We start from the raw sequence: 27,491 nt of genomic DNA, 5'->3' as shown, positions 1-27,491 counted from the left end.
TTTTTCTTCTTTTTTTAATATCCAAGCAATCATGTTTCTTTGTTTCTCAAAGTTGGTTTAGTGGTAATTATTGGTCATTCTTTGAAACAACAATACTTTAATCTACTTTTATAATATAATTTCATGTATTATACAAATCAAGTTGAGAATTACAAAAAACCTTAAAAACATCTCTATTAATTGGTTAACATTGTATTTTCGAGTTTAATAAATGAAAGCAAAGAATAAAGAAAGAAATTAATGATAGAAAAAAAAAGGAAATAAAATGAAGGAAAAAAATATAATTCACTATCGCGTTTTCGATACGAGTCAAGAAGAAAATAAAAAAATTACGTGTTCAGGATATTTTCTCTCCTAATTTCGCTAATTTAAAAGAAAGAAAATAAGCTTCTGGTTTTTCTTTCTTTTCTCCCATTTTCTTTCCTACAAAAACTGACTACATTTTTCCTTACTTTCTTTAAATTAGACTCAAAAACACATCATTGATTATATAAGACAGTTTTATCATTGATTATTTAAGCTTCAAACCGTCCTACTACTATAGTAAATTAATATCATATATACGTGCTTATTAAAATTTTGGCACTTTAATTTAACACGTCAATGATATATCAAGTGTGAACTTGCTTAATCGATGAAGACTGAATCTGACATATATCTTGAAAACAAATGAAAATGAAAGCAATGGTGTTTCTTGTTTGTCTTTCTCCTTTTTAGTTTATTCTATTGTGCATTCCCTTGTTTTTTAATGGTAAATGTATTCTGCTTTTATTAACAAACAAGCAAATCAATCATATATGATTCCTGTCTTCTTATCCTTAAATTAATTTCTAGAAAAGTTGGTGTAATTAAATCATGAAAGTTACATATCAATAATATATATAATTGAAACCTAAAATCCTACATGTCACGATGTGGTAGCTCTCATTTTTATGAAAGCCACCAAAAGATAGCTTGTTTTTAAATTGAGGCATCTCATTGATTTAACCCAAATTCATGGGTATGGGTATTATCAAAAACCAGATAGCTCTTAAACGAGTTATAAAATCTCATTAAATTAAAAATTAATCTTAACAATTATTGATAAGAAATCCTATAAAATAGGGATATGCTAAAATTTAATATCCAGTTTAAAAAGAAAAAGATATTATTTATAATTAATATACAATTTTATAGTAAAAACATAAGCGGTCATGGGTCACCAAATCCAGATAGCTTTTAAACGGGTTATAATATATCATTTTTTTATGAAACCCTTTCATCATCAAACCATAAGTATATTATTAACTTTCTTATAATAAAGAAAATTAAAATCCAAAAAGTAAATATTAAAAAACGAATATGTAAAAACAATCATTATCTCAAGCCATCATCAAACCTCAAGTGTATTAATTATAAACTTTCTTACAATAAATAAAATTAAAATCCAAATAGACATATATAAATATTGAAAACGAATAATGTAAAACAACCCCGTAATACGGGGGATAAAATCTAGTTAGAAATAAACATGTATCATGTATGATATAAAAAAAGGTTTTTAATAACTTAGCTTAGAGATGTGTATCAAGTTAGAACCGATGTAATCAACACCGAATAATTAAATTTCAACAATCTGAAAAAACCATAAATTCTAAAGAGTAAATTAAATCCTAAATCTAGTTCAACTGATACTCGAACTGATCCGTACTGGGCTAAATCAATAGTAATCTAATTGGATCAATTTTACAATTCAGTTTCTCCTTAATCTGTTAGTAGAAAGTTTGAGCTATGAAAACAACCAAACAAAAACATAAAACTCTAGTAGAAGTTTGAGCTATGGTGTATTTATTTTTAATACCTATGAAGGCGACTGACAGCTCTCGTGATACGTCGTGATCATGCATTAATTTCATAAATTTTGATGGTAAATCACACAAGATTAAGTATAGTTAGGCCACTTGATTTGATCTCTTAACAGATGTATAGAAATTACTAGCTAAAAACTAATCTTAAAGGATCAGATTGAATAAAGATTAATTAAATAATTTAATTATAACCAAAAAGTCTGGGTCGGCTTAACTTTTTTGGGCTTAGCAGATTATATAAACAACACTTTTTTTTTGAATATTTTTCTTTAAAAAAGCTTATTTTTGTATACTGTTTAGAGACAATCATTCTTCATATGTGTTGTGAGAGAGTTGTGATCAAAGAGGAAAAATCAAACACAAGACGGCAATGGAGTTGCACATGTTCAAATCCTAAAAATGTTTTTTAGCCCTCAAACATAGGAGTCCTAAGAATCAAATTATTAATTTTTTTTAAACATTAGAAGGAGCTATTCCTTCAAATTGTAAATAGGGGGTTAGATTCAAATAAGAAGTTTGATTTTCCTAAGAATGCTAGGAATGAGGGTATTTTAGTCTTAACACTTTAATATCAAAACCCACTTAAATTAATTTCAAAAACTCACTTATATAAAACTCATTTACATCTTCACTCATCTCTTACAACCACCACAACTCCACCGCCACCACAACTGTCACCCACTGCCGCCACCTCGCCGGAAAAGTTTATGGAAATTTCGCCGAAAAATTTCACTGGAAAAGTCGTCGGAAAGTCACCGGAAAACAATCCTCGAGAAATTTCGCCGGAAAAATAGCCGAAAAATTCACTGAAAAGTCGCCGAAAAAAAGTCATCGGAAAACGCCTGCCGAAAAAAACACAATGGAAAACACTATGAAAAACACAATTTAAAAAACAAAATGGAAAAAAATACTATGAAAAAAAAAACACAATGATAAAACACAATTGTATGACACAATGTAAAAAACACTATGAGAAAAAAAAACACGATGATAAATCCAATTGTATAACATAATTTTATAAAACATAATTTTGGTAAAACACAATACGTAAAAAACCCACTATTTTTTTTTAATTTTTATATAACGGTATGGTACTCATATAAAAGAAAAAAAAGACACAAGTTATTGTGGTGAATTTGTTTTTCAATAAAAACGTCGTAAAAAAAGTTATGGACGTTTTAAAATGATGGGGGAATTTGGCATGTACCTTGCATGTGGAGAGAGAATGTCAACAAATGTGTTATTTCTTTTATGCCCTTACCCTTAATTTCACACATGATTCCCACCTAAACTAATCTCAATCCTCAAAATCAATAGAAAAAATTACTTCCTATCATTTCTACAAAAACTATATTTCCTATTATAACCTAACCCTGTAAATAGGTTTGTTTAATAGTAATACATCATCAACTTTATTTAGCCCTGCTTGCGGTGCCCACATATGATGTATATATGTGTGAACCCTTGGGTGGGCAAAAGTGAAATTGCACTAATTTTGACGTTATTTTACTAATCTCGTGAAAATAACGTTAAAAGTGACGGACGGTTAATCAGGCATCATGTAGTGGCGTTGATAGCCGAAAGACAAGGGTACATGCACCGATCAGCCGGTGTCCCGATGATTGAGTGTTATGTGCCTTATGTCCAAGGCTTGATGCAAAACTACTATCGAGCCGGGGGTCTCACCGGAAGCAGCCTCTCTATCCTTATGGGGTAGAGGTAAGGCTGTCTACATCTTACCCTCCTTAAACCCTACTATAGCTTTGCTATTTGTGGGATATACTGAGTATGATGATGATGATGACATCATCAACTTTATTGATTAAACTATGAATTGACAGAGAAGTCATGATAATATGAGTAGTAGTCCATTACTAGAATGGGACAGCAAGTAGGCACCATTGATCGGACGGCCATAAACCACGGACCCGATAAATAAAAAGAAAAAGAAATCTTGTATTCAAAGCCAAAATGATTGCCAACATCTACGTACTATAATCATCAACTCAATTCTGCGAATCCAACCCAAATCATTGAATGGGTCCATCCTGTCACCGTGATTTCTGAATTATTATTATTATTCAAATATACAAACTTAAAAAATGTGATTAAATATTTGTTTGAGATTAATTAAGTATGATACATGACGAGTTAAAAGAAAAAAAAATGTTTTTTTTATATGTCGTACCAAACATTAAATCTATCAGGTTGATTGATTTTCTTTTCTAAACGGCAATTAGTGTACGTGGATTGATTAAACTTATGATATGATTATTTATTAGTTTTAAATATATATTTATTTTTTTATCTTGTCATTATTTTATCAATTGATGGTGCAATAAGTTATGTTCATTTTTCTAATACAATAGCAACTTTTATTAGCTATTAATCTTACAACACCGTTTTACATTATACAACTAAAATAGTACATAATTCAGTAGTTGTAATATCGAAGATGGACTCCAGTGGAGGAAGGGATAAAATAGAAGTTTGGTGACAAACAAGAGACCCCAATCTCTTCGAGTGAAACAAATTTCAAGAGCCCTTCTCTTTTACTTTAGGTGTTAGTTTGTTTTTAAAGACAAAAATTATATGTAATCTTATTTCATGTCTGCAATTGAGATTGTGGTCTGAAAGATCTACAATCTGAAAATATAATACTGTTTGTTTTATAAACTAAATATCGTCTGCATAAGCCGAAAATTAGTTACCTATGAACTGGATATCGTTTGTATAAGCTGAACGGTGGTGGTGGACGGTGGGGTGGTGGTGATGGACGGTTGTGGTGGGTGTGGACGGTGGTGATGGCTAACGGTGGGTTGTGGTGGTGGTAGTGGACGATGGTTGTGGCTGACGGTGGTGGTGGTGGTGATGGACGGTGGGTGGTGGCGGGGAGGTGGCGGGTGGCGGACGGTGGTGGTAGTGGACAGTAGTTGTGGCTAATGGTGGGGTGGTGGTGGTGGTGGGTGGGTGGTGTGGACCGTTGTGGTGGCGAGCGGTGGGTGGTGGTAGTGGCAGACAGTTGTGGGTGTGGGTGACTGGGTGGTGGTGGTGGCAGCGGCGGACGATGGGTGGCGGACAGTAGTGGTGGTGGGTGGCGAACGGTGGGTGGTGGTGGCGGGGGGCGGTGGGTGGTGGTAGTTTTGAACATTAGGTGTTGGTAGGATGTTAAGAAGTGTGAAAAAGTGTGAATAAGTTGAACAATAGCTTATTTTTTAAGACCATAAAAGTAGTTTTCAAATCTTTTTTTCTAAAAAAAAACAAACAGTCTTCAGAAGCTTATTCCTGCGCGCCTGCAAACATAAGCCCCTTGTAGACCTTTTAAGCAAAAATAAACAGAACCTTAATGAACAAAATTTAAGTCACACATACCTCGTATATATCTCTTCTTGTCGCTTTGTATATTTATAGAATGAACCAACAAGTTTATTTATAGTTCTCTCAAATTCAAAACGGTTAAAAGGACGATTAACAACCTTAATATACTTTTATGTTTAATAATCGTTAAAGAAACTGATCCTTTTTGTTAATGACAACAGTCACAACTCACAAGTTGCAGCAAAAGTTTGTATATGATTGAAAAATAGTCGCTCATGAGTCATGTCTCGTGTAACTTTAAGTGTGATGTAACTTTCAGAATTTTCACTAAACTGTATTTTTCTAATAAATGATTGTTACCTTTTTTCATAGATTGTGTGCTCACATAAAAGCTGAATTTCAAGAGAAAAAAACATAATATAAATATATAAGAGATGCCGAAGTGATTGCCGGAGTTGGCTTCCTTTACAACCGAAAGGACCTTTCATCGACGTCTCGAGTTCGAACTCAGCAAATATTGGATTTAAATATTTTATTGAAATTGGTGTGATGTTATTTGGTTTTTTTGAGTGTGGTCTGGTCATTTCGACCAGTAAATTGATAGGTGCAAGAGAAAATATTATCTTTTTTTTATATTTTAAATATATATAAACGAAATTTTTAAAAGCTCTCTGGTTACTCCTCTTTTTCACTTAATACATCAGATTGTTTTATTTGTAATTAAGGTTTCTCATGCATTTGACCTTTATTCACGGGTATGGGTCTCATCAAACCCAGATAGCCATTAAACAGGTTATAACATCTCATTAAATTAAAAAATAATCTTACCAAATATTTAATATGAAAATCCTATAAAATAAAGATATGACAAAGTTATTCTATAAATGGGGACAAAAATGAAGGATTTATAGACACACAGAAAAAACCCTAGAAAAAATAAAAAAAATCACAACTCAAAATTTAATGAAAAAAAAGTAAAAAAACAAAAATGTTTATACCATCTTCTTCGTTCTAAAAAAAAACAATGTTGGGGAAAAAAGATCGTTGCATCTTTTATTTTGCGATCTATTATGTCTTTTTTAGTTATAATTGTGTCTTTTGTTCATTTTCGTGATTGTATCTTTGATCTCGGCATTGTGTCTTTTCGTCATTTTTTTTGGAACTAGAATGACGGAGGAAACATTTGAGTTTTTTTATTTATATTTAAGTTATGATTTTTTAATTATTATTTTTGATTTTTTTATTAAAGGGTTTTTTTGTATGCTCACAAATCCTTCTCATACTTCTTATTTCTGTCTTTCTTTATATTTTAACCTTTCCTAATAGACATATACTAAAAATTAATACCCAATTTAAAAAAAAAGATTTTATTTATATATATGAAACAATTTTATAGTAAAAAAAATAAGCGGGTCATGGGTCTCACCAAACCCAGATAACTTTTAAACCGGGTTATAACATCTCATTTATTTGTGAAACCCTTTCATAATATAAATATATTATTAACTTCCTTACAACAAATAAAATTAAAATTAAAAAAAATTATAAATATTATAAACGAATAATATAAAACAACCCTATGAAACATGGGATGAAAACTAGTTATAAATAATTTAATATGAATTAAAGAGAGCTTTGGTGTCACAAGGTCTTCCATCAGGCCAAGTGGCAGTCCACCGTTGGGCACATCAAGCTCATCTTTTATTGTTTTTTGTTTATTTTTTTTTTAGTTTTGATAACATAGCAAATGCATTTTAAATCGGCGAAATTCTTGTCAACTCACCATGGCACCTTCGCAACACCAGGGACTAACAACGCTTCGGTTTTACCGACTCACCGTCGCAATGCTTCGGGCCGACAGTGCTCGGGTTTTGCTAACCTTTTTGTTTTTGTTCCGATACCGTAACAAACGTAACTAAGACCAACGGAATTCCCGACCACTCACTGCCGCAACGCTCGAGATTTACCAACGCTCGCGTTTTACCGAACCTTTTGTTTTATTTCCACGACCTTTTTGTTTTACCAACCCTTTTGTTTTAGTTCCGCGACGGAATTCTTCCACTACAAATCGCTAGCAACTAGTGTGTGATGCTCTTGTTATGCAACGAGTATACATTTGTTACATGATATATCGATGAGTTAATATAGATCACATAGGTTAGAACCTAAATGACGGTTGAATTAAGAAAGCCAAATGGTTAAATAAAAATATTTAAAGTTAAAAGTTAATAAAGAATAAAAAAAATAAACGTATAATAAAAGCTAAGAGAAAAAAATTGTAAAAATAATAATAAAGTAAAATAATTAAACTTTAAAGTTTATTTGATAACTCTATTAAAGTTCACTAAAGTTCAGAGGTAGAAACGTAAATCGTCTAAAGAAAAAGAATTATTAAAGTGTAGGTGACGTATGTTAATCGTATTAAAGTTTAGTGATAGAAACGTAAAATAGTTACATAAAAAATTATATATATTCTGGCCTAATATACGAAGTTACGCGGACCAATGATGAATTACAATTATTCATCATTCTTTAAATGTTAGACAAATTGGATTTTAATAATCTCATCTTAGAGCATGTTTGGGATTGAGTTTGAAAAATGTTTATAGGTTTTTTCAACAATCCATTTTGAAAAGCCAGGATTTGGGGCTTTTAGAAATATGTTTTTTAACCCTTTTAAAAGCTAAAACAAAAAAGGTTTTGTGATTGCCACACGCATTTTAACTTATTGACTTTTTTAAAATACTCATAAGTCAATAAGCATTTTTCAAACTCAATTCCAAACATGCTCTTAATGCAGTTGGCTAATAATAATCCTAACTTAGAAAGTAGCTGTCACCGGTCCCAACTTTCACACTATTTGTTTTCATTGGATCTCCGTTTAAAAAAATTTAGCAGCGTTAAGTATTTTCAAATTTCAAATTGATATTTTAGGGCTTTTGATCGGAATTAGAATAGGAATTGATTAATGTAAATTTTAACTCGAAACGGTGATCTAAACGACTTGATTTTTGTTAATTAAAAGTTTAAACACCGGAATTGAAGCATCCTTTAGTCGTTTGGAACACCGTTTTGAGGTAAGTTTTACATTAATCGAATCGTATCCTCATTCCAATCAAAAGCCCTAAAATATCAGTTTGAAATTTGGAAAAAACTTAACGCCGTTAAGTTTTCTAAACGGAGGTCCAATGAAAACAAATGGTGTGAAAGTTGGGAATGGTGACAGCTACTCTCTCAGTTGTGATTATTATCGGCCAATTGTATTAAGTTAGGATTATTAAAATCCAATTTGCCATTTATTAGGTAAAATAATAACAATTCTTTTAAACTAGTTAGAAAGTTGAGACTGGGTCTAGAATGAAATGGTGAGTAGAATAATCAATTTGTCTTGATCTATATATCGTTATTTCAACTTCAACTATGACGAAGTTAATGTTTATCCACGTTTAAAGTAGTTGCATACAGTAGCGGAGCCAGAAATTTTTTTTATTGCTTCGGAAATTGTTTGGTACTTGATTTTTTTTCCAACGTTAAAGTTTTCGGGCCCGAATGGGTCGGGTCGATTATTAGGTCCGATAAATAAAATACAATATCACTATCATAACAAAAATATATCGTTAAGAATCAATAAAATACAAAGTCGTTTTAAATAAAAAGATATTACATATCATAAGTGTTCTCTATGCGTTTTTATGTTTTGAAAACGTTATCTTCAATCGTGTCTTTAAAAAAGAACTCATTTTTAATATAACAAATACAAGCATCATTCATATAATTGATACCTAAATAATTATGCAAATTCGTCGTCACATGCTTCATTGAAAAAACAAAACATATCACAAACGATAGACCAACGGATATTGGTTATTGGCGATCATTGAAACCTTGAAGCGAACCGGCAAAGCGATGAGGCAATGGTTGTTTGGTCGACCAAAAAAAGCTGATTGGTTGCTGAGGCGATGTCCGATGTTTTTGTTTGTTTATTTATTTATTATTTAAGTATTATTGTAACATCCCGAAATTTCTAAAGTAATATTTATTATATTATTTTGTCGGGTGAAATGAACGAGTTAGTGGAACGATAATAATAATAGCAAAATATGAAGACTTAATAGGATAATTAGATGGGATTAGATATGGACCAAAAGGAAATATGGGCCTTCGGTCCATGGGCTTAAGGGAGTATAAATACCCCCTTAAACCCCAATCCTTTCCATTCCATACATTTATCCATCCTAATCTCTACACACTCCAAAACACACACAACCCAAACCAAGATCCAAAGGCGAGGACCCGAGCTCGTTGGTGCTAGATCGTCGTGACGAACCAAAGCAACAAGACCAGCTCGTGTTCGTAGTTCGACTCATTTACGGTACGTTTATATCGAGAACTTGTTCGTTTAGGTTTGGATTAGTATAGAAATGATAGATCTGTGTTTGCATGGTAAAAACGAATCCAACAAAGCTAAACTTACTGAAAATGGATATGATTTGATGGGTTAATCGATTGATAAAAGAACCCGTAACCTATATGCCTAATCGCACCCTTTAAACATCGATGTTAGGTCGATTTGATGGTTGGGGTTTGTAGGCACTGGTCAGACGATTCCGTGGATACCTAAATCGAGTTATTTGGTTAAGAAACGAAGATGATTAAGGGATTTAAGGACGAACAGTACCTGCAGCTGGACAACTTCGCCTGCAAGCTAAGTTCGCCTGATGAACTTCGCCTGCAAAGCAAAGTTCGCCTGATGACAACTTCGCTGCAAAGCTAAGTTCGCCTGATGACAACTTCGCCTGCAAGCTAAGTTTGCCTGATGAACTTCGCCTGCAAAGCTAAGTTCGCCTGATGACAACTTCGCTGCAAAGCTAAGTTCGCCTGATGACAACTTCGCCTGCAAACTGATAACTTCGCCTGCAAACTGGTAACTTCGCCTTCAAAGTTTAACTTCGCCTAAAGCTAAGTTCGCCTAAGGTTTAACTTCGCCTAAAGCTAAGTTCGCCTAAGGTTTAACTTCGCCTAAAGCTAAGTTCGCATAAGGTTTAACTTCGCCTAAAGCTAAGTTCGCCTAAGGTTTAACTTCGCCTAAAGTCAAGTTCGATTAGAAAATAAATTAAAAACCTAATGGTAAAAGTGTTAAGACAGTTAATGTAAATAAAATTTTTCCAAGCTGACCTGGCAGCTCGACCCCAGCCAGGGGCTCTGCCCCTTGGACCCTGATAGGGGCTGCCGCCCCTAGACCCCGCTGCCAGGGGCGCTGCCCCCCGGATCCCCGTTCGTTGTGGGTTGTATAAAGATAGAAATACAACATGAGTAGTAGTAGTTAATTGATACGTGTAACTTATACAGTCAGCCGAGCTCAGTTAAAGAAGGGATTTACAATTATCGGAGGAAGAAGCAGAGTTCAGGTGAGTTCTAGCCCCATTTATGTGTTATGTTTTCGGGGCTGTGTGCATACTCGATATGTTTGTTAATACGCTTATCCTAAGAGATAAGTGTATGCCTTATGTGAATGATGTGATTTGTATGAATGATTGCTTGATGGTACGTGAACGATCTTCGGATATTGCATGTACTGTCAGGTTGTAACGCTATGTATAAGGTAAGTATGATATGTATGCTTATGTGTATGAACGTGATAAAGTTAATAAAAGAAGGAAATGATGGTTGTATGGTTGTATGGTTACGAAAAGGGTACCGAGCCCTAATAATACTCGAGGTATGATGTATGGTTGTATGGTAACGAAGAGGGAATCGAACCCTACTAATATTCGAGAACTAGGGAACCGAACCCTACTAATATTCGAGGAAAGAGGGAACCGAGCCCTAATAATACTCGAGGAAAGAGGGTACCGAGCCCTAATAATACTCGAGGAAGGAGGGTACCGAGCCCTAATAATACTCGAGGTATGATGTATGGTTGTATGGTAACGAAGAGGGAATCGAACCCTACTAATATTCGAGAACTAGGGAACCGAACCCTACTAATATTCGAGGAAAGAGAGTACCGAGCCCTAATAATACTCGAGGAAAGAGGATACCGAGCCCTAATAATACTCGAGGAAGGAGGGTACCGAGCCCTAATAATACTCGAGGAAGGAGGGTACCGAGCCCTAATAATACTCGAGGAATGTAGGGCGTAATGCTTTTTATAACGTAAGATATGAAAGTAAGTTAATACAAAAGAAAGTATGAAAGTATGAATGAAAGAATATAAGTTTATGTGTATTGTATAGTGTATGATTAACTAGAACTCACTCAGCGTAGCTGACTTTTAGTATGCGTGCAGGTGAGTAGAATGAGACAGCTAGCTTGAGCGGGCACATGGTGGGCGAATAGGAGACTGGCATCTGAAGACTCAAGATGTTTTAATGTAATTGACGTTTATTTTGAAAGACAAGAATGTTTAATTGAGGCAAGTTTTGGATTGCTGTAACGTTTCATGAAAGTTTTTATATTCCGCGAAAGTTTTAATGAACTCTGATTTGTACGAACTGTGTTTATGAGTAAATCCGACGCTAAAGTAGGGCTACCGGGTTCGGGGCCTTACAATTATGTTTAAAAATGTTAATTGAGTTGGGCTTATTGACCCATTCTATGAGTAATTTTGGGCTTTTTAATAATATATGTATATGGATTATTATTGGCCCATATATGATGTTTATTAATAAAATTGATAGTTTTTTTAAAAGCTTTTTTTGTATTTTATAAAAAGAATATTCATCACTAAAAGAATATAACTAAATTTTTCACAAACAATGGGTTCGAATATATTTTTTTAGAACGATATTGGGTTCGCTCGCCGAAAAAGAATGAATTCGCTCGTTATTTTGACATTATATGTTATATATAAAACCAAAAATATACCGGGTTCGGCCGAACCCGGTGGGGATAATGTGGCTCCGCCACTGGTTGCATACATATTTACGTGGGATTGGTAACGAAATCGATGATGTTTGGTGTGTTGGTGATCCACATACAAAACTAAGGTAAAATTTTTATATTTTTCTATGGTTGTTTCTGGTTTTTAATATAGTTGCAATTGGACTCCTTGTAGGTGTTTTTGGAGCAAACAAAGAACCCCAAGTAGTTGCAAAACGAAGTAACTAAACTCAATAAATTTTTCATGACAACACTAAAAATATGTTTTAGATGGAATGTAATAAACTTGGTAATAGAGCATTCCATTCCATGAGCCAATCAAACATTTTTTTTTCATTATTTCGGTATGATGCATTCCATTCCGTCTTCCATTCTTGCATACCAAATACTACATTAATAATTGTTGGCTTTTCCATTCCTTGAAATAATGGAAAAAAAAACACCTTTTACCAAAGAATGAAAATGCTTAAAAAAAGGAAAGAATTTCATCTCTTATGAATGATCAATTCCCTTACATCATGACAATCAAACATGTATAATTTCTTCATTTGGAATGATCTATTGCATTATGCCTTCCATTCCTTCAAAACCAAACGCTACCTAAGTCTTTCATTAATCAACACCTTCACAAAATCTAGATTAGCGACCATAGGCAGATGTCACAAATTATAGTCTTGATGTGCACTTGTTAGGCGTCAATAATTGTCACACCCCAACCTACGACGGAAATGCCGGGGTTTGAAGCGTTGGTTCACAACTCACAAGGTACTATCATATAATATAAAATATAAAATATGACAATATCTATTAATTCATTTATTTCAAAATTTCAATTCAGGTGCACAAATTTCAAACATGATAAATATAATCCAAAACAAATAAATAATCCTAAAACAAAATAATAGTGCAAATATTCTTTATTTTATCGTCCAAGGTCTTTCTATGCTTTCTTCACCTTAGCTTCAAAACAACTAATAACCTGCATATGCGTAGAAAATAAACAATAGATTCTGTCAGCACGAGGTTGAGTGAGATAATCAGTAGTTTTTCATGATATAATAATGCATATGTGAAATAAGCAAACAAAATAATGCGAGTAATAATCAATCAAACCATGAGCAAAAAGTGTTGTCAGTTGACCACTTACATGGGAATCCGGATGTTGGCTACTATGGCAGTCGTATGATCATACTATTATATGATTATGATGGATCTCTCCGAATGCGATAAAATAAACACTTAAACGAGTAGTAATTAGCATCTAATTGAATACACACAATATTTATGTTTGCTAGTTTGTGTGTATATATATAATATGAAAATATGAACTAAATACGCATATGTCCTCAAAATTATTACAAATCAATAAAATAAGAGGGGAATGATATCTCACCTTATTGCTTAGGCGAGTTTGTAAGAAATAAGAACAAAAAGATATTAAAATAAGTGAATCATCCTTTAACATGTTGTCAGAGATAAACCGAATAGACCCAAAACTTTGAGACAAATAACTATAATTAAACCCGAGAACATAGCCGCTGGAATCGATCCAAACGAATATCTAGAACTCCGGTTATGAGATATTTAACTTTTAAGCGAGCTAGTACTGACAAAAATCTGAACAGCGAATCGAAAGTTGGGTTTTGGTCAGTAGCTTTAAAATCTTGAAACAAAAATAAAACTCTTCTGGACTGAAAATCGATTCCGACCAGAAGTGATAGAAAATGATTGATCAATGTTGTTGACCAATATGCCCTTAAACGGGTCGGAGTCAAATTGACCCGTCAATTCCCCTCGATTTCAGAAATTGATTGAGAGTTATTTATTATTGAGCAATAATGAACAACTTATCAGTAAACAACTTACCCAGAAAATGCTTGAATCAATGGGAAAACAGAGTCAAAAACCGGAAATATAGCAAAGTCAACACGAATACTAATATCCTTGAGTAGAAAAGCAAGAACAAAGGAGAAATCGGGTGTTCTTGAAGGGTGACGGCTGGGAGAGCTATTATTAGGGTTTAGGGAAGAGATTTGCGCATGTAAAATGTCTTGTTTATATAGGATTAGTAGACACAAGTTAGTTTTAGTTAAAAAGTTCGTTTAAGTAACCAAATCTCGTTTAATGATTAAATCAACTGAAAACTCATCAAAATTCATTCTAATTGAAGGGGTTAATGAATGCGGACACGTACCAAGTCAAGAATAGTTTTCTTGGGGCTTAAATTACGCGATTCGGTCAAAATATAACCGCTTTTGCATTAAAATACGAAGTAGGAGCTAAAAATAACAAAGAGATCTGTGCAGGCCCTTGGCCGCGCCACACAACCATCTCACCTCCTTGGCCGCACGGCGTGACGTGGTCATGGGGTGGGAGGTTTCGCGTTTTGGCACTTTTAGTCCTTGTGCTTTATAAGATGTTAATTTTTGGTATTTTAGGAGTTTTTAAGCACTAAATGACTAGTTTAAATAACATAAAAGGGTAAGGAATGAAACTAATGGTGCCAACTCAATGGGTTCCGTTAAGCTAGCCATATGCTGTGTATTATCGACAATTCTACATAAGGCGGTAAGATGATATCTTAAGCAGTTACATATCCAGGGCACTTGACACAAATAGACCCCTTACAAGTTCCATAGATATTACTTCTCAATACGATTTCTTTCAAATTCATTAAAATTTCATGTACTGATTCTTGAATACCCATTATGGTAGAATATTCGTGTGAGATTTTCTCAGATTTTGCGCGTGTGAAACATGTTCCTTCGATTTCTCCAAGCAAAGCCCTTCGCATCGCAATGCCTATTGTGTCTGCTTGACCTTTCATAAGTGGCCCGCTAGTAAAAAGCTCAGTGGAGAAAATATGTTGAAAGTGGAGACTAAAATGGCATATTTCTTAAGTTCAGGTTAGTGTCGGCTGATAAATCAAAATTGAAATTACTAAAATCCAATATCCCTATATTATTTTGCCGAAGCACAATTTAGCATATTAAACTTTATTTTATTTATTAAAAGCATTCACGTGTCATCTATCTTATTTTACTCTTTAATTTAATTAAAAGTTATACGTTTCAAAATTTATCTCTTATTTTAAAAAACCTCCTCACATTTCATTCTCTATTTTTATCTGTATCCTACGCACAAATACTTATTTTATTGTTTTTCTCGTTTTTATACAGTCACATAAATTTGATGGAAGATGAAAATTTACTATATCATTTTTTTTTTATAATTTATGGTTAGAGAAGTGAAATGCTAGAAGAGATAGAGTGTGCTTTTGAAAAATTAGGGAGAGTTTGATGAATGCAATGTTGTAAAAGTCGATAGTCGGAAGGTGGGGTAAGGATATTAACGATTAATCAGGTTTAATCGTGATTAATCGGATCAGACTTTAATGTATATTTTTCAATTTTATATATACGCATACACACTTTGGCCGAAAATTGGATGGAATCTAGCTGTAAATCGTTGATTTTTGCCGTAATCTCACTGGAAACCCCCGATTTTAGCCAGAACCTAGTCAGAAGATGCCAACTAAGTTCGATTAATCCCGATTTTAGTCGAATTTGACTATTAATTGATTAATTAACCGACTAGCCCAAAACTAATCGGTGGGATAGAAACTAACGATTAGTCAGGAATTTATTGATATCTATTCAGGATTTTTACAACACTGATGGATGAGTTATGAATGCTCTAACTGAGTTTTAAAATATGCAAATATAAACACTATTAATTGCTTAACTAAATACTAATATAGCCAATTAGAAAATAATCAACCATAAAGCGAACATATACGAATAATCAACCAAATAATCAACTCCCTTTCCAAGTTCAAATAATGTGATGAGACAAAAACACATAAGAAAAGAAATGAAGTTAACATCCACTAAAAGAAGGTTGATGGAAACATCTATACAATTAAATAATTATTAATAGTTAAAGAAGCATATCCTCAAAACTGACTAGGAGATGGTATTAACAAAAATCTATTAGATTTTATGTCCAAAAAATTATGTAACTCCATTAAACCTGATAATCATTAATACCTGAATTCAAACTCTGAGACATAATTTCAACCGTCTGTTAGTAATTTCATATTTCAGAAATTTAAACTCATGATATAGAAAAGGAGGGAAAAAACCCTTGAGAAAAAAACTCCTAATTATCTGACCAGAGGCCCTATAGCAACCAACACCAAATTCTGATTATAATTGTCTTCTTTTTTCACAAAAGTAAAAAGTTAATATTCGTTCAAACAATAAGTATCACTAATATAGTATTATTTGACAATTATGTTTTTTCATTTATTGGTGACCTAACTATATGATAGATACCGGACTGACAAAAGGATTGTCGTGATCAAATTTCACGATAGTAATTAAATTCATTCTAATTTTAAAGATCCAAATACTAGACTTAAAATTTATGTTAATATATATTTTTCGCTTGACATAATCACTTAAATTTAAATGATCAAATAATCATCATTCGCTCTTTCTTTTTCTTTCTTTCTTTTGTAATCATTTTTTTTATATATAAACTATAATGCACAGCTTTGTCTCTCTAATTTTCCCCATACTCAACAATAAATTTAAGGCGTTTACCAACCATAAACATCACCCCTTTATTTAAAAAGTTGGCAAAAGAAGCAAGCAAAGATAGTAGGCATCCGACTACGGCAAAAATAATAAATCATGGGTGGTTAAGGTTTGCCACGATATAGAAAAGAAAATTTTAAAATAACTTTTCATCATTAGTTGATGCAAATCCACCTCAAATCCATTCTTGTCAAATCCCATGATGCCATAAATTGAAATGACTTGTATAATTACGCTTATTAGGCTTAAGGGACGTAACTAATCACTTATGTTTAGCCAACCATTGATGTAAAGCACAATGAGTACTGCTAATTGTATATAAATTAAATGCTTAAAATTTGTATCATTTTCATAAACAATAAGAAATTAATGTTTTCAAAAATGCTAAAATGAATATGGCATTATTAAAGTAGCAAATGGCATGGAAATAATGAGTATCATTATTAAAGTTATTCAAGAATATGATTATTATTCATGTCATAACTTTGTATTTAACATTCAATTGATCGATTTCACACTTGTTGGGGTTGGGGTATATTATTATTGACTTTGGTTTTGTTATTCTTTCTTTAAATAACAATTGGAATACGCACAAGTAACAAGTTCCTTTATTGTTTTTATTGTTAATTTTATTCTTCTTTTATGACACTTAATTTCTTTTTTGTTGCTTTTAATTTTCCTATACAAGGAAAGAAACGTTTTGAAGTGTAAAAACTTTTGATCGAGTGCATGACGTTTCATGAAATGAAAAGGGTTAGAGAATAAGAGAAGACGAGTGAGAATATACTGCAAATAGTAGAAAGATATTTTGGAAATGGGTGGCAATTGCAAAGTTGCACGAATCATTTTTTTTTTTTTGGGTGTGCTTTCTTTTGTCTAATGATTATTTTAAGCCCCCATGCATCATCACTCATCCATTATATATTTGAGTTGTTATCTAATACAAAACTTTTTTTTTTCTTTTTTCAAATTAAACAAAGTAAAATCAGTGACAAGTCGTTACATGTCATTTATCAAATTTATAGAAAGCCACATTTTGGTATTTTTATTTATTGTTTGTTTTTAGTAATCCCTAATTTCATGTAAAAATTTTATTTGTTTTAAATGAGATTTACGAATCTCATATCCAAATTTCTTGAAATTGATTTTTCTGAAATCAAATCATGATTTCATTAACTCGTCACCATTTTAAACATCGTCCATCACAAATTTCAAAACCGACTATCGTTTAGTCAACCAATTGCATTTAGTCGAGTTTTTTCCTTCTTCTTTCATGTTTTTGTTTGTTATGCTATTAATTAATCTTTTGTTTGTTATTCATCTTATATGTTATGAATGTTTGTATGTTCGATACAAATTCATAGTTCAAACCATAATGGAACGTTTGGGCTACTGACCCTCGGAGCACGCATATTCCGGTCACCGTGAGTCAATGATGTATCTGGCTCTACTTAGTTTTCTTTATTGTCACAAATTCTATCCATATATATAACATAAGTCAAACAAAATATTGTTAATTAATTTATTGTAGAAACTAACGGAAGGTTGAAGTTTCCTAGCTAGATTTTCCATTATGAGATAGGAACAATTATTTAAGCTCCATATGTATGGGCATATGGTCAACTTATGAGTAGAGAGAAAATAATTAAAACCCTTTTTATTTTTCTTCTTCTTCTTTTATTATTATTATTATTATTATGATGGTTGTTATTGTTAATATTATTATTACTGTTATTTCTATTCTTCTTTATATTCTTGTGGTATAGCTAATTTCAAATTTATTAAATAAAAGATTTATGAGTACATATTTGACAAAAATAAAAGATTCATGAGAATTTGTTCTTTTGTTTTTATATTAGATTATACTTTTAAATGTCCACCAAATAATCAATGAACTTTTCAAACTATTTTAATTAAAGAAATAAATGAAAAGAATTTTTATTGGTTTATAGTATTCTTTAACTTCATAATTTCATCCTCCCACTTACTATTTTTCTACCCATTTATTGATTTCATTATTAATCATCAAAACCCCACCTCACCCCAACCAATTATTTCCCTTACTTAGCTTGTTATATTTCAATCCCTCTCTTCCATCATCCTCCCTACCTCTTCACAAAATCTTTATTTTCTCAATACAACCTTTGAAACAAATGGGAAATGACAGTTTTTATAACAAGGGTATTGTCCTAGAATTAGGTCTTAGTTCATCCATGGTGGAAAACAACTCCACCAACTCCACCAAAAAGCCTTGCAACAGCCTGAATTTTGATCCATCTTTAACGTTGGCTCTTTCGGGCGATCGAGATCATGATCATGGATTAACCAAGAAGAAACATGCGTATGATCACGACGGCTTGTACCGACAAGATAGCGTTAGTGTCGGTTCATCGTTAATCTCGGTTGCTAGTGTGTGTGTTAAGAGGGAGAGAGAGGTGAAGAGTGAAGAATCAAAGAGGGTGGTTCACACAACAAGTGAAGTTGAAGAAGAAGATGACAATATTGGTAATGATAGGAAGAAACTCAGACTTACTAAAGCTCAATCTGCTCTTCTTGAAGAAGCTTTCAAACATCATAGTACTTTGAACCCTGTATGCATCATCTTTCTCACACAAATTTCTTAATATTCTTGTATTTTCTAGGTATATCCTAGGTTTGGTAACTAAAACTTACGATAGCTAGTGTTGAATATTAGCAGAAACAAAAGCAAGAGCTTGCAAGGGAGCTAAAGTTGAGGCCTAGGCAAGTTGAAGTTTGGTTCCAGAACAGAAGAGCCAGGTAACATACATATGTATTACACATATCTTAAAGAAATTAAGTGATCTAAAAGAAATTAAGTGAAAAGCTTTGATATTTCAAAAATATACAAAATATTTTGCTGGATCTGTAATTAGATGTTTTTATTAATATATTTTATTGCTAATTAATGAAAATTAATATCAGTTGTTAACTTTTCTTTCACTAAGATCTTTTTGTTTGATCATTTTTTTCATTGTTCAAAATAAATAAATAAATAAATAATAATCATAATAATAATTGCGTTAAAAGTTGTAATCATATTTTAGGAAAGAGTAAATTCAATATAATTGTTAGACTAATTTATCATTTGCTAAATATGTAACGAAATGATTTTATTTCAAGTTTAATAACATAAGTTGCAATTTATGATTTACTGATTGCGTGTAGCTCTTTTCTTCAATTGCCATGAAGAAACTACTCGTTACGTCACGATATATTGCGTCATAAATAAATTTCCTTGAATTTATTTAATCTATCAGAATTTATTGTTTATTCAATTATAACATGAGTTCCAATTATTTATATATAGTATATATTTAGATGATACAATGATTTCCTAGTTTCAATTAAAAACGAATTATTTAAAATTGACGTTGCTTAATTCATAAAACAATTATAAAAGAGAGAAAAAAATATGCAATGATACATGGTGTAGCAACAACAAACAAAAAAGTATCCGCGTGGGTTCTTCTGATATCTATAATAATCAGCTTAATTATTGCTGCAATTACTTTTAGTATTATTTCACATATTAATAATTTTACAATTTTAAATAATTAAAGGACAAAGTTGAAGCAAACAGAAGTGGACTGTGAATACTTGAAGAAGTGTTGTGAGGCATTAAAGGAAGAGAACACAAGACTCCACAAAGAGCTTCAAGAACTCAAAGCACTCAAACTCTCATCTCCGCCGCTGTACATGCCGTTGCCGGCAGCCACCCTCACCCGGTGTCCGTCGTGCGAACGCACAGGAGACACCACCACATCTACCAACACTCGTCCTAATTTTACCATGGCTCAAAAACCACACTTCTTTAACCCATTCAACAATCCATCTGCAGCCTGTTAATTACTAATTATTTTATTAGTTTTCTTGTCTTGATTAATTATAAGCATGCATGTTAATTAATTACTACTCAAATTAATCATCCATGCACAACCCTTTGTCTTTTTTTTAGAGTTAAGGGTTTGTCATGATTAGTGAGAGATTAGTTTACTAGTATTAAGTTATATATATATTTGTAGAAAATTAATTAATTAATTATATGGATTTGTACTGATCCACTTTTTCTTTTATTTATTAAGTTTATGAACGTCTGTTTGTAAAAAGAATTATATGTCAATGAAAAGAATATACATGTATTTAAAGTATTTTTAGCATGATCTTTAGTTTATAGCAAGTTTTTGTCATTTTTTATTTGTTAGACAATTGTCCATGCATGCATGTATATAAATATATATTATGCTTTTTATTACTTAATGTGTTTATTTTAAAATGTATTTAACTGTCCATGGAACAAATTATATGCGTACACACTTAATTGGATTTATGATTTAATTAGTTAAACAAACGTAACGACAGTGTTGTAGTAATTGCTAGTCAGACAGTAAAGTAGGAATTACAATTAATTGACGATTAATTAGGATTAATTAACACTTAGTCGGGATTTTGACAATTAGTAAATTAAGCAGGAGGAATAATAGAATCTTGAACTCGGAAGAGTCAAAGATACGAGTGACAAGAAGCAACGCAGACAATGCACTCAAATAAGGGCGGTGGAAGGATAATGAAAACGATGGATGGTTTGGGGTCTTCTGTTCAGTTACGTGTTGGTTTGTGTCCAATTATTAATTAATTTTTCTTTTCTTTTTCTAGCAGATCCCATTGAAATTTATTTAAAAATAAAAAACTATTTTGATGTTTTATAAATAGTTTCGTTCAATTTATTTCAAGAAAGTATGACGCATACGATCATATCCAAATACTACAGCCTTCCTTTAATATATCATAAATCTACATGAATAATTGGATAGAACCGGTCAAAAATAAAAAAAGAATGCTCAACATATGAATTGAATAATAATAAAATTATTTCAACATGCATACAGTGTATACTAAATTGGTGGGTTGGTGTTACGAGAGGGGGTCTCCACTTTGTGGCACCGTGTTCTACCTTTTTATCCTTTTGTTTTATTGAATTCGTGATACTTTGCAAGTAAAAGACAGGTTATTATTACTTTATCATCTGGTTTGTCATTTTTTTTACATGCTAATTTATTGTATTTGGGCAATTGGGCTTGAATTCATATTGTCTCCTGACCACACCACACAATTTTCTTTTAGTTTCAAGGCCATCACCTTAGATGCCGGCCAAATTCGTGTTGGTTCACAGCTGCAACGCAAGGTTTTTTTTGTTCGTCGCAAGTTGTGTTGCCGGATTTATTTCTTTTTGTTTAGTTTCGTTATTATAAACCGATACCGACTAAATTCGTGTCAGTGCACCACCACAGCACGCGAATTTTATTTTTATTTTAAATATGCTGCATTGACGAATGTATTTATTTTACCGACTACAACATTAACTCGGTGCGTGATACCTTGTTTTAATGATGAGACATTATGATTATTGCTTGAACATGCAAGAGTGTTATTAGGCCATGTGTATTGGGCTACAAATGTGGGCGACAAGGGCGAGAACGTGGCGACCGGGGGGGGGGGGGGCGAACCCCCCCCCCCGGCTACATATTGTCCATTTTTGTCAAGTGTCAAAAATGTCCTAATTTTGTAGTCTCTTCACTACACATAGCCTTAAAGCTGGACATAAGCTCCAAACTCAATTCTAATGACAATTCAAATTTTGATTTTATTCGAATAGCGTTCTTATCCTAACCAAACTATGAACCGGCTTTCGTAACTTAAATTTCAAAACGATTCGAACCTGATTATTCAAATTCAAATTATTTTTTTTAATAAAATAACATATTATATATGTGTGTTACTATGTATTTATTATCGCATAATTGAGTTATCCGAAGCAACTTGAATTCTAATTGTTTTATCATATTTTGAATTCAAATTGGTTCGAGTTATAAATGTATTCCAAAACTTTCAAGTTTGACGTCCCCGAATAACCAAATGCTGGTACAATTTAAATTCTAGCCCCAACCAAATATTATAGTATTGTTCAGCATTGCAAAAGTTGTTAGGCGAATCCTAAGTGGTTGACTGGGCAGTTAGGTGTACTCTGAGTACTCAAAAATGATAAATATAAAGAAAAATTTAATTTTTGGATATTATATATACGCCAAATAACATAAATTTACTATATTTATAACAAAATAAGTTAATATCAATATAAATAAGAGAAATATAATTTTAAATATTAAATTATTCCAAAATTTGCTAATCATTGATTAAAAATTGGTATTCTTTTTCTAATATCATAGAAAAATAAATAGTGTTTTATTTTTAAATCAAAATCGGCCCAAGTTGACTGACTATATGTGATTCTGGCTGAGGTTTACCACCTTTGATTGATTATTAGTAACTATGTGGAGTTAAAGAAACTCGTCTCGGTGTCATACATTGTAACGAGTACTCGGTCTTGTAGACCTAATTTTAAAATATTGGTATTGCATATAAGTCATTTAAACCAGAGTTTATTGCTCTTAACACATAATTTTTTGTGTCTATCAAATTTTTAATAATTTTAATAATAATATTAGTTATAGCAACATATTTATTCTGTTAACACAATTTTGTTTATGAACGAAAAATTTAATTATTCTACCTATGCTAACTCTTAAATTACACTAAAATGTAAGTGAACATAAAAATTCTATATAAAAAATTGTAAAATTGTATCTCTACCATCTGGGCTTGCCCCAGAATTGCGTGTAACATAATTTAAAAATAAAAACGTTAATTAGATATATTTTGGTACAATTAACCCTGAAAATAAAAGTAAAATAGAAAAAGAAAAGAAAAAGAAAAAACCTTTATTCAAAACCGTTCCTAGTGATGTTATTGATGATTTGATGGAATTAAACAAAAGGGATAATTTTGATAGAAGGGAGGTCAACTATGTGGACACGAGTAGGCATATGTTCTACGACCCACCTCACTCACTTCTTCCATATCATTGCGTTTGCTTTACTTCTATCAACTACCAATTATTAAAGATGACAACAAGTGACGAGAATAAAAATCGCTTCAATGTATGTTACGCATTTTACATTATTTCCTGTCTTATTAATTATGATATAACTTCGTTGAAGAAAGCTGTTTGCTAATAAGACTTAGATTCACACTCAAGGCTATATAATATTTTTGTGGCGCGATATAATCCTGTAAACAAATTTAATGCCGGACCAGAAAATAAATTCTTCTTCATAGGCATTTGAATATCAAAAATTTTTGAGACCGATAGAAAATAAACTAATCAAATCATCTCTCTTAATGATGGTAGATATAATCACAATAAACTGTAACTAATATATTTTAATACTCTATGTAAGAGAACAATGTGTTAGTTTTTTTTATTATTAATTCCTTTTAAGTTACCAATAATTCATCTATCAATAATAACTTAGGTATTACTAAAGCTTTGCTTTTATTAATAGGAATTCAATTTCAATATCTAATAAAAATTCTTAGTCAAGACTTTTATTGAAAAGGCAGGTCCGTCTTATGGGTAAGCTAAACGAGGCAATGACTTTAGACCTCCATGTTTATAGGGCCTCCATCTTAAATAGGAGTTATGTATTATACGATTTTGAAAGTAAAGTTTTTTTAAAATTAGTAATTTATTGACGGACCACAAGCAAGAAGGATTGCCTCATATCTATTATCACGCATATCATCCATATTCTATAATTCTTTTATACTCTCTAGCGTTATACGCATAAAGAAAAAAGGCCTCAACATTTTAGTTAGTTTTAGCCCTCCGAGGACGTTGAGCTGGTCCTGTGAAAAGGAAACCGAGAATCAAAGTATGGCATAAAAAGATAATTACTAAAGTCTAAGAGCATACTTGGGATTGAGTTTGAAAACAACTTATAGTTTTCTTTTTTTTTTTAAAAGTCATTTAGAAAGCTTTTTTTTTTTTTTACTTTTTAAAAAGTTAAAATAAAAATATTGTGATTACCAAACACTTTTTAAACTTATTGACTTTTTGAAAAAGTCAACAAATAAATAAGTTGTTTTCAAACTCAATCCTAAATTAACATGACCTAAAGTGGATAAAACTTCGTATTTAACCAAACAATTATGCATATTAAATAAGAAGAATAAGCATGTGTGTAAGTTAAAAGATTATATTGATTATGGCTACCAATTTCAGCCAAACAAAATGTGATCGTCAATTTAAGATACATAAACTCTTACTATTAAAACTCACCAACCATCTAAATAGGTTATTATTATTTTATAATATCTTACTGCCCGACATGTTTTTGATGGACCTAATTGAGTAATTGTGTACGACAAGCTAATTTCTTCGAAGGCACCTTCCACCATCTTTCTTATCGTCAATTTTCTTTTTCTTTGTCAAAGGTTATCCATCCATCATCTATGTATATGTACGTACTAATGTATGTATGCGTACGTGTGTTTGAAACTTATTGCATGTTAATATGATGCTAGAATGGCACTTTAACCTAAATAAATTTGTTAAATCCCGTTTGTTGTACGTTGGATAACCAAATATATATATTTTTCTTAGGGTCAAACTGAACATAATGAAGTCAAAGTCAACTGTCACGATTTTGATTGGTAACTTGAAGACCAGTTCAAATTGAAGTTAAAATTAGCACTCATATCACATTCTTTATTTCTATCTATATATTTTAATTAAAAACATAAATTTTATCTAAATGTTGTTTATGGTTTTAAAACAACTCACATTTCATTTTCTATTTCTATCTATATCTTATTTACAAACATTTATTTATTATTCCTTTTCTCTTTCCCACGCACTCACGTAATTATGTTGAATAATGAATAGTGACCCTCTATTTATAGAGATTTACCACCACTCTCTTATATATATATTAGAGGATGTAAAATGAGACGTGGAAGCTAAATATATAAGTGAAAAACCATATTAACCTTCATATTTTAGAGATGAAGGGTGTAATGTAGATGCGGGATGTGAATGTTAGACGTCCTCCATGAAGGGAAATGGAGATGTAGGGGAATGTGGAGAGATGGTGTTTGAAGAGAGAATCACTTACTCATGCATGGATATAGACAGTCTATGAACTAGAAGTAGAAGATCATGTTTTCTAAAATGGAAAGGGGTCAAAAATGATTTGCTATCAGCCGGAGGGAGGAGAAAAATTAGGTGGTCCCTCGGGTATCTTATGGGCTACACTCAATGTGGAGGAGAGAGTGGGGTTCGTGATCCTCGATCCATCACAGATGGTCTAATAGTTTTACCCAGCAAAATTGTTGATTTTAATGTGTTTTTAAACGTAGTAATGTTAATCACATTTCAGTTTTTTAATTTAATCTTCTTCCATATTATTTTCTTTTTTTATACTCTTTGTCATATAATGCAAATTTAAGTAACTAGTAAAGTATTGGAGTTAGATATTTTAAGAGAGTCTAATATTATGTATTTTATTTGATCCCTTACAAAATTTATAAAAATAGTTATCAATAATACTTATAAAAAAATTACGAAAAAAAAAATTGTCAATTTGCCATCTTTTTAACGAAAAAAAAAGGTGAAACATGAGTACCTAGAGGGATACCCATTCTAATACCACTGGTGAGACACCCTTAGATGACGCCATTTGATCAAAGAAAACCCTAAAAGGAAAAGGGAAAAAAAAATTGTTTTTGAACTTGTTAGATTAGTAGCCGGTGATCAAATAAGAAATAGACAATTTGAACTTTAAACGTCTTTAAATGATCCAATTAACATGAAGTAAAAAGTTGGAACTATTAAACAAGCATCCATGGATGTTTTCTCAGAAAACGTAGTAGCGTACTTACGTCTAATCATTTAACCTTTTTTTTTCTCTTCCAAATAAAAGACAAGGCGTTTTCTTGTAAACCAGCCCAACCCAACTGTTTGTAAGTAAACCGGCCCAACCCAACTTAACTTCTATGCAAATGAACGACTTCTTGCTGAAAAAATTGTTTGCTTTCATGTATAATCTACCTATTCTATTAAAGTAAAATAAATGTGGACACTTTTATATTTTGGTTAATTCTTATAATTTTTTTCCTTTCAAAACTAATACACCTTAATATATGTAATAAATAAATAATTATTCACTTTTCTTTTACACTATATTTATATAATTTCTTTATATTTTTATAAATATAAATATTAACATATTATTTTACTATATATTTTAAAATACTTGGTGGATTCCAAAAGTCAACAACAAACCATGTTTCTCAAATGAAAATTGTTTCGGGTTTTTTTGTGAAAGCTAAATTTGATTTTATGGGTCAAAAGTTGGTAAATAGATTGTTTGGTACAAGTTAAATACATTTAGGTCAAAATTTGTTACGGGTCAAAAATGAAAATTTTGATTATTTTAAAAATTTGAGAATCCAAAATAGATTTATCGTCAAATTTGTTATGGGTCTAAAGTGTTAACTTTAAAATGTCAAAAGTATGAGAGTTAGAATTTTAAACATGATTCGGGTTTCAAGTTTATTTTTAAGGGCAATTTTTGAAATAATCAAAAGTTTCAGGATTTGGCAAATTGACTATTTTTCCATCAACTATTAAAATTTAAGAAAATATTGTGAACACTTTTGTCATGTCACCCCCATACCTATCAATGCTTCTAACTTTTATCAAATTTGAAATATTTATGTCAAGATTAATTTTTTCTTCAATGGTGATCAGAACGTTGTATGGGAAGTATGTCATGCAAAACTATGTTCATAATAAACAAAAATATTCACAAAATTAAATGGGTTAACATGTTATTTTTTATGTTTTTATTATGACAAAGTCGAGAAGCCATCTGAAACTTATCAAAATCTATTTTATGGTGTAGCTCAGAAAAACATAGTTCTT

The 27,491-nt window shown here is 31.7% G+C and overlaps 1 protein-coding gene across 2 annotated transcripts; it reads left to right on the top strand.

The window, feature by feature from the left end:
* Positions 1-18,760: 18,760 nt before the first annotated feature.
* On the top strand, positions 18,761-20,763 carry LOC143615469 (homeobox-leucine zipper protein HAT22-like). Of its 2 annotated transcripts, none has more exons than XM_077088586.1 (3): positions 18,761-19,239; positions 19,344-19,426; positions 20,230-20,763. In XM_077088586.1, the coding sequence occupies exons 1-3, from the start codon at positions 18,802-18,804 to the stop codon at positions 20,513-20,515; spliced, it is 807 nt and encodes a 268-aa protein (XP_076944701.1). In that variant the 5' UTR covers positions 18,761-18,801; the 3' UTR covers positions 20,516-20,763. The 2 variants fall into 2 exon arrangements, with proteins under 2 accessions (XP_076944701.1, XP_076944702.1); XM_077088587.1 differs by having other exon boundaries at positions 18,762-19,239; positions 19,347-19,426.
* The last annotated feature ends 6,728 nt before the right edge of the window (positions 20,764-27,491 follow it).

Source organism: Bidens hawaiensis, unplaced genomic scaffold (assembly GCF_021521415.1).
Source record: "Bidens hawaiensis isolate Kalapana, Puna unplaced genomic scaffold, B.hawaiensis_p1.1 tig00043086_1, whole genome shotgun sequence".
In the NCBI taxonomy this organism is placed as follows: Eukaryota; Viridiplantae; Streptophyta; class Magnoliopsida; order Asterales; family Asteraceae; genus Bidens; species Bidens hawaiensis.
The sequence above is the reverse complement of the archived record's forward strand: the minus strand, read 5'-3'. Positions and strand labels throughout refer to the sequence as shown.

Bases quoted from the DNA above. Each gene is read 5' to 3' on its own strand.
- LOC143615469 (XM_077088586.1), top strand. From the start codon at position 18,802: ATGGGAAATGACAGTTTTTATAACAAGGGTATTGTCCTAGAATTAGGT. The intron at 19,240-19,343 runs GTATGCATCATC...GTTGAATATTAG, and splicing joins ATCATAGTACTTTGAACCCT to CAGAAACAAAAGCAAGAGCT. The intron at 19,427-20,229 runs GTAACATACATA...AAATAATTAAAG, and splicing joins TTCCAGAACAGAAGAGCCAG to GACAAAGTTGAAGCAAACAG.